The sequence below is a fragment of the Physcomitrium patens genome, chromosome 25 (assembly GCF_059467195.1).
Source record: "Physcomitrium patens ecotype Gransden chromosome 25, ASM5946719v1, whole genome shotgun sequence".
In the NCBI taxonomy this organism is placed as follows: domain Eukaryota; kingdom Viridiplantae; phylum Streptophyta; class Bryopsida; order Funariales; family Funariaceae; genus Physcomitrium; species Physcomitrium patens.
Window position 1 is genome coordinate 10,036,876 of NC_143434.1, and position 9,025 is coordinate 10,045,900.

A 9,025-nucleotide genomic window follows, 5' to 3' on the forward strand; every position below is an offset into this window, starting at 1 on the left:
TATCACTCTTATCAAAATATCAAGGTATCAAGGATATGAATCTCAAAGAACTAAAATGTCAATACACTCTTGTGTCACTCAAAAAAACTAAATAATCATTTAAAGATGATATAATATTAAACTAAAATGACTATTGTCAAAGACAAGAAGAATAAAAAGTCTTGAAATAAGATTAAGGATTAGAAAGGCATTGATAAGAGTGAAGAAGGCTTCACTCTTGCTTCTATATATGCTCTTAACTAAGAGCTATATGGCAATGTTCTATAAGACCTCCAAAATGTATTGACTTTGCAAGACATATATCTTAATTTGTAAGGCAAGTTTTTTTTTATGAGTGCCACATAATTACCTTGTTCTACAAGCTAACAATACTTTGTTAATTTGTTGATGAAGTTTCTAACCTACCAATCAACTATAAACACATGTAAAGTCAAAGAAATGTCTATGAAGCTTCTAAAAAGCATCTTTAGAAAATATTATGAAATAAAACTACTTTTATCTACTTCTACTCAATCATATAGATAAATATTAGAATAAATATGTATATTTGTGACACAAGGACATGAACTTCAAAGAATTAAAAGGGCAATAAACTCTTGTATTACTTAAAAAGACTAAAAAATCACTCAAAGATGATATAGTATTAAATTAGAATAGCTATTGCCAAAGACAAAAAAACTCAAAAGTCTTAAAATAAGACTAGGAACTAAAAAGATATTGACAAGAGTAAAAAAGGCTTCATTCTTGCCTCCATATATACTTTCTAACTAAAAGCTACTTTGTCATATTTTATGGGACCTTCAACACATGTCTTAACTTTGCTAGATACATGTCTTAACTTGCAAGGCAAGTTATCTATATATATGCTACATAGTTAGTTTGTTCCATAACACATGTAATACATGGCTAACTTGTTGACTAAGTTTTTAGCCTCCAATTACCTACAAATACATGTAAAGTCAAAGTAGTGTCTATAAAGCTTCTAAGAAGCTGATCTAAAAGATATATTATGAAATTAATCAATTTTTACCTACTTCTATTCAATTATATAAGTAATTATTGGAATAAATATGTATGTCTATGACTATGGGACTCAAACCATGTGTTTTTATGATATTACCAACAGTTAGATCTTGGCTCGTCTTTTTGGCATTTTGCCTCATTCACTATTCTACAATAATCAAAATTCAAAATTTCAGGGCCATCTTTATTTAAATTCCAATTTATTGATGGGAAATAATTCATCAACCTTCTTGAGGCTCAAAATTCAAAGGCCACTAAAAAATGAAGGCATTAAACTTATTGTTTAGTATTTAGTGGTTAGTATTTTAATATAGAAACAGCTATGTGCATGTTGTGTAATCTTGGGCAGCTTTGGCTCTCTTCTCCCTCTCCTCTATCACCACTACACAATCAATTATTATTAATAAGTGAAAAGGCTTCAAGAAATAATATATATATATATATATATAAATATCTTCTAAAGTATTAACCAAATTAAAAACAGACATCCACATTGTTGTAACTCAACAAGAACAACTCAAAAGTGTACACACAAATAGTGATATTTCAGATCAAATTTGCATCATCATCATCATCAAACATTCTTGATTAAACATTCTTGTGTTGTCAATTCAAACCAACAGAAAATCACAAAACCTAAAATAAATAAATAAATAAATCATGTGAATATGAATAACAACTGTGATGACGATAAGGTAGCAAAATTATGATGGTCCTTTTTGAGCCATGGCAGTATGGCATGTGGGAGGTTCACCGGCCACCCAGGTTATCCAGCATCGCATGGGCGCAGCGGGCATTTAACGACGGCAGAGGTAGCGTCACCAGCGGCGGCGGCGGCGGCGGCGAGCGTGAGCGCGATGGAGGAGAAGGTTGGCGCCACAACACAGACGACGCTTTCGTCGCATCCAGAGAAGGGAATCGTGAAGCGTATCGAAGGTTCGACTGTGGGTGAGGCGCAGCAGAAGCAGCGACGATAGTGCGCAATTGTGGCGCAAGGTTGTTCATTCTGCAGATCCTGAGAGAGCGAGAGTTGGTTCTCGTTCTGCAGGATCCGAGGACCATCTCCGCTTTGTCATGGAACTGCGACTTTTACGTGACACGCCCATCACCCCAGGGCGGAAAAGCATCTCCCAGTCGTGCTGATGCATTGTCCACTGCTGACCCGGAGGCATTTTCTAGTCTACGGCGTGGTGATTGATATCCAGAGTATGGCAGTGCTGGATCCTGCATGGGCTTGCCGCGAAATGCTCCCAGTTGCTATTGAATTCACAATCGGTAGTAGATTTCCGAGGCTGCGTTGGCAGCCAGGCTTCACCGTTCGGAACGTTTCGAGGTGTCCCCACTGAGGCGCTGGTGCACGCCTTGTCACGAGTGAGAGAGCCACTGCCAGTTCGGAGATATTACTTTAGAGGCCTTGTAGCTATTGGACCGCTTTCGAATTCCGAGCAAGCGTTTTATGACGTGGTTTGGAATTCGGAAGTGGGAGTTTTGGTCAGGGAGACCGCTTATTGAGGCGGTGTCTGCTCCCCCTGGTGTTGGTTTATTAGGACATGCGAGCCCATCGCCGTGGTTAATATTTCTGTTGTTCGGACTGGCTCTTAACTTGAATGATCACATGCTTGCTGTCTGAGGCGCAGTTTGCGTGGTCAATCAAGTCGTCGCAGAGAAAGTCAGTAAGCACACAGTTGTTGAGTTTGTCTTGTTCGCTTCATTTGCGCTCCGACTATTCTTTGTTGCTTTCCGTCAAGTCTTGTACATTTTAGGTTCTGTAGCACTAAGAACGAGAAGTCTAGACCCGAGACTCTCCGTCTCTGCAAACATCGCTGCAGTTGGCAAAATTGCACATGAATGCGAGACCATCGAAAGAGATAATCCGTACGAACAGGAAACTCTGCTCGGTTCGTACTCCATTTTTCCACAACCCTGTGACGTTCGGTGAATTTGAGTTGACTAGACTATCTTGAGGAGATCAGAGAGTGAGATTCGTGAACATGGGTCGTGCCAAGATTGAGATAAAAAAAATAGAAAATTCCAGCGCCCGTCAGGTTTGTTTCTCTAAGCGAAGAGGCGGACTCATCAAGAAAGCTAGCGAGCTCTCAATTCTTTGCGGCTCTGAGGTAGGCGTGATTGTCTTCTCGCAGGCGGGGAAAGCCTTCTCATTCGGCCACCCCTCGATAGACTACGTTATTGACAAGACCTTGTCCGGGGAGCTTTCTGACTCCGACAGCGGGACAGCAGTCACTGATGTTGCGAGCCAGAAGGTGCAGCAAGTCCAAGCGCTCCAGCATCAACAGAAGCTGCTCACGAAGCTCCTGGCCTCAGAACGGGAGCTGCAGCATCGGCTGCTATCCTACCCATTTTGGTGGCAGAAGCCACTGACGAATTACAGTCCACAAGAGCTTCAGCACCAGGGGCAGCGTCTGGATGGGATTTACGAGATGCTCATGAACCGCGCCGCGGCTTTGCAGCAAGACATGACGGTCGGCACGCCCGTCCATTCTACACAGAATAGACGAACCAACACGGAGTCAGGGGACTCGTCGGCAATCATGGAGGCATGTGCAACGCCGAACATGGCTGAAATGCACGCGCCGGAGCAGGAGCACGAGACGCCGATAGACACGCAGGATTTCCCAATTATGACAAACTTGGCAGCATTGTCGGGGCAAGCAGTTGGGGATTCTTACGACAGAGAGGTATCTGAGTTCGTCGAGGGTTGTCTCCCAGATGGTCCTCTGGCTGCGGCAGACCATGGCCAGTATGTTGACATGAACTCGGCGTCGCCAAGCTGGGAAAATTTGACGCAACTGTCACGCTCGTTTGACATGGCACCAGTGCCGAAGCAAGATATGGAGACCGCGAAACTAGAGTTGCCTGGGTAATCTTTCTGCCGAAGTTGATTCTTGCAAGCTATTTCGGAAAATTGCGTCCGCAATTAGCTTGTTTGAGGAATGAACCAGATATGCCACATTTAGTACCTTAGCAGCGCTATGGGAGGAGAAACTCTTGTCGTACGTGCAATTGAATATCACGGCATGCTGGAGACCGCCAATGACTTTTGGAGTGGTGACCGAGTACAGGAGTTTTTATTTATTTATTATTGTAGAATTTTTGTATTTATTCGCAAAACGAGTGGCCGGAATCACAATCACATCGGTGGAATATGTGAGCTGTGGCATGTTTGTGATATGTTGAGTAAAATTCCCAAGTAGATTTCAGTTGAGTTTGACTGGTATTTACATTTTTGTTACGGATGCAACTACGAAGGACTCGCCAAAAGTGATGCCAACAAATTCGTCTACCCTCATGGTCTATTACAGTCTGCATTCATGCTCTAGCAGTATTCCATTATGAAGATAGCAACATTCCCAGGCGAAACCCGATACTGAAGTCGAGCAAAAAGTACGGGATAAAATAAAATGAATTCTGAAATGGCTTTTGCTTCATGTGTGGTTTAGTCTGAATTACATGTACATCCATACACAATGTAGAAAAAAACCGTCAGTAACTAAATTTAGGTCCCAATTACTGCATAATTTCATGCTGGAACTTTGCATAGAATACTTCATTGGTCGGTTTCAACAAATCTGCTAAAGACAAGGAAATACCACATTGCTTGAGAAACTCATACCTAGGTCTAATTCTATAGTCGAGGCTGTATCCAAAGTACTGAGGAAATCTTTTGAGGTCGCCCATGTCCTCGACCAGATGGTTCCAACTCTATTCAACTACAGTAATGAATTCTGAAATGGCTTTTGCTTCATGTCAATACTGTAGTTGAATAGAGTTGGGAATCTGATAAGAGCTTCCAGAGCTTCTTTCGATAAACCGATCTCCAGATACTCCATCTTCGGAATTAACCTATTTTCAACACTGGAGGCAAGCAAAGTTGGGTTGTTCGTCACTACGGTGGATAGGTGGGTGAACCCTAGGGAATGCAGAAATTGCAGCGTAGGGAACAGACGCCCATCCACGTTTGGTAACATTTTTTCCCAGATCTTCCTCTCATAATCCCACTTCTTTTAGAATAAAATTCATCACAGCCGCAAAAGTTTTTTCCACACTGTGCCCCAAAAGCCTAGGATTTTTGGTCAGCAATATCACTATGTCCTGCCTGCATAGACTACAAGTTTCCAAAAACCGCACCACTGCTCGACTATTCTCAATGGAGCAGGTCCAGAGCGAGGGGGTACTCTGCCAGTAATTTACAGGAGTCTAAACCTAAGCTTTCAAAAAATAATCACATCCTGAAGCTGCTGCGAATCTTGCCGGGATGTGATCAACCCAGACCCCTCCTTCATGGGAGTCCGCAGACTTTCCACGTAAAACCGGCATCTAATCATATCAAACCTGGAGTAGGTGCTAAGCTGTTTCCGCCTTTCATGGGTGTGCCTTAAAGATGTCAAAGTTGGAGTGCCCTCATCGCTACATGACGTTGAAGGCTCAGGAGAACCAGCCCCGGAACATCTTTCTACTGTCCCGGTGTATTGGGCATTGTCATCGAATTCTCTAACAAGGACCTCTTTCGAAGATACAACTGGCGCTGGGGAACCACATTCTGCTGTAGGTCCGTTCACTGCCATTTTGGTTCCTCCAATTGCCAGCTCGAAGTGTCAACCACGAGCTCAGCATCAATAACACTAGAACCTCGAAGATTGCAGCTTATTCGTATACTTACTTTGCTGGTGCCACCACAGATCTTTCCAACATGCAGTCGTTTTTTGGACGATAGTGCAGTGGGCAGAGATAATTGACTGGATACCAAGCTTTTAGTCTCCACTTTGCACACTCCTGGAGCTATTACTATTTGATTCAAACACAAAGCTGGGTGGGGCATACTGTCGAGATACATTGTCACAACCAGTCACACCACAGCTAGGTACATGATACACAGCGCATTTGTTTGAACCAGTCGCCCTCTGGGAATACGGACACCAAGCACGTGAGTCACTATTTCAGAAGATGGAGAATTGAACCAGCTTGCTACAAAAACAAGAAGACTTGCAAAATGTTGCTTAGTTCCAAACTCTTTGCTCTACAAACCTGAAATATCCACGCCTGAAAACCCATCAACGACTATTACAGAGCCAAAATATAAGAAATTTTAGGTGCAGGTGTTGAGCTGTTACGTGGAACCGATCTGGCTCCAAAACATGTAATCAACCATAAACTTCAGGTTGAAAATGCTGGAACATAACCTAAATCCTCAAGATTGGGGGTTGTGTTGGGGAGGATTCATTAACCCAAAATCTAAAAAGTTGTTCAATATGGAGAGCAAGAGAAAGGACACAAACATAACCATACGAATACCAATCAATGAAGAACATAACCAGCAAAACGCAGAGCTCAGACCTCCTTCCTTGGCTTTCATTTCCGAATTATTTATTTATGACTTTTTTTGTGTCCTCTTTTTTTTCACCTTTTTTCACTACCCCGGTTCTATATCTTTTAAATCCTTTGGTCTTTTCCTCTCTCAACTTTCATGGCTTTTTTACATTATTAAGTGATGTCCAATATTAGGGTTCTGTATGGCAATCAATAGGAAAAGACGTGTAGTTGTGAAGTAGGAATTGGGAGAAGAGTAAAAAGTGTTATGGAGCAATGTGAAGCATTCTCATGAAGTCTAGTTAGAAGATGTAGATGCATTGTGCAATTTAGAGTTTGATTTTGATTTAGGACGAGTAGTTGGCATTTGGTAACAAGTTGTTAAAAAGGTGTTGAAAGAAGAATTAAGTTCTTTGGCATGTTTTTAACTTGAAGATGACTTAGATTGTTAGAATGATTGAGAATACTTCAAATGAATGATGTAAATAAGAAAGGTGGAATAAAGATAATAAATCTCATTCATTTTGTAAGTTATAGGTTGACTTAACTATGTGGCAATAAATGACATTCAAGTTGTATTTTGTTCTAATAGAGTGAGTAATTTTTGCATTTCTTATTTTGTGAAAATGACACTTTCTACAAACTAATAGGTAATAGTGTTCTTGTTTGTATTGCTTAAGTTTTTACAGTAAATCTTGACATGTTTATTGATATCCTTTGAATATATAAATAAGTACAGATTGGTATGTGGATTTTAGGTAAAATTTTAATTCTTTAGTCATTTTTTTTTTTGCACTATAATTTTAAATTATAAGCTTAGAGAAGTATGTTTTAAAAGTATAAAGTAGGCATCATTTTATATGTTTGATTGATGTTATTAGCAATAAATTTTTTATGATTATATATATATATATATATATATATATATATATTTTTAAAATTCACAAAAATATTTTTAAAACTATTTAAAAAAAAAATTATTGATTCATTGCAAATAAATTTAAAAATTTAAGAAAAAATTGTAAATTTATATTTTATATCACTCTTCATTTTTTTATTGAAATAAAAATTATACTATATATTTATATATATATATATATATATATATATATATATATATACGTTATTTTTATTTTTTCTAATTTTTTTCTAATTTAAAAAATATGTTAAAAATATGTGTAGCATCTCTTTATAAATTTGGTTTCTTATTTATTTTTCTCTATCAACACTAAAATTATATAAAATTCTGAAATAAATTTTGAAAATTATATACTTTGTTTTGAATTTTTTTTTAAAAGACCAAAAGTATTAAAAAAAAATGATAGTTTAATAAATATATTCATGTTTAATCTTTATAATTTTTAAAACTCAAGTTAAATTTTTTTTATTTTATGTCTTTGGAAAAAAAACTATAAGATAAGTGTGAAACAAATTTAATAAAAATAAAAATTATTTTTTGCATTGTGAAATTTCTTTGCAACAACTTACATTCTAAAACTTGCTTTAGATATATTATCAAGACATACCATTTGTATTAGATTAAAATGTCATATATGTTTTTTGTGATTTTTTATATAATTTTTTACATCAATAGAATTGTAGACTCAAAATTTAATATGCATACATTATCAAATATAAATAATAATAATAATAATAATAATAATAATATAAAAAATAGATATTAAAAATACAAAAATAATAGTGTCACATAAATACTATATAGAAACAAATATAGTTACAAAATAAATGTATATACATATATTTGAAATAGATTGATAAGTATTAAGAGAGATATATTTTATGACATTTAAAAATCATATAAATATAATAATATTTTAAAAGAAAATATAACAAAGAAAATATATTAATAAATAAATTTTTATATATTTTATAAATAAAATAAAAAATTAAGCCATATATCCATTTTCTAATAGCATTATAGGAAAAAATAAAAATAAATATAATAGCATATTTATAGAAAGAATTATTTTTCTCTTTAAATATATTTGTTGTATTATCTCTTTTAAATTATTTCAATAAGCATTGATTACTTCTTTTTATTTTATATAGTTTCATAAAATGGAGGAACTTAAAAAAATTGATATATAGTCCTAGTAATATATCTTCCTAAAAATTTTCTAAATTTTCTTTAAAAAATTATATTTTTTAAATATATATATATATAATAGATCTTTTAATAAAAATAAATTATTATTATCAAAACAAAAAAATCCTTAATTAGACATAAATAAGATACAACTCAAATAAATGATCTTTTGATGTCTTAAAAAAAAAAAAAAAAAAAAAAAAAAACTCATACATATATACCTTTATAATTATTCAAAATATTTTTGGATATTATCTTTCTAAATCCATTAGACCTATTTAAATTTTTTCTATAAACAAGAAGTTAGGCACATACAAACAAATCCATTTTAAAGCATTGACACTATCTCTTCAACAAAAGGTGAGAAAGTCCAAACATCATCAATATGTTGGAGGCTCAATAGTCTTCTATTGTAGCAAAAGTTTATAGCTACAATAGCTAGCTTATACTTTCTCTTCTTTATCTTTATCTATTCTTTTAGCAAAAAAATTGATAATTGTTATCATGAAGTAATTGCTTAAACCTATGTCATGGACATATATATTTATTCTAGTAATTATTTCGATAATA

General features: G+C 35.8%; 1 protein-coding gene across 1 annotated transcript; it reads left to right on the forward strand.

Annotated features, from left to right (window-relative positions):
* The first annotated feature begins 2,039 nt into the window (after positions 1–2,039).
* Positions 2,040–4,285, forward strand: LOC112277255 (agamous-like MADS-box protein AGL61). The gene has a single exon (XM_024509375.3). It carries the CDS (start codon positions 3,015–3,017, stop codon positions 3,903–3,905), a length of 891 nt encoding a protein of 296 aa, XP_024365143.1. The 5' UTR covers positions 2,040–3,014; the 3' UTR covers positions 3,906–4,285.
* The last annotated feature ends 4,740 nt before the right edge of the window (positions 4,286–9,025 follow it).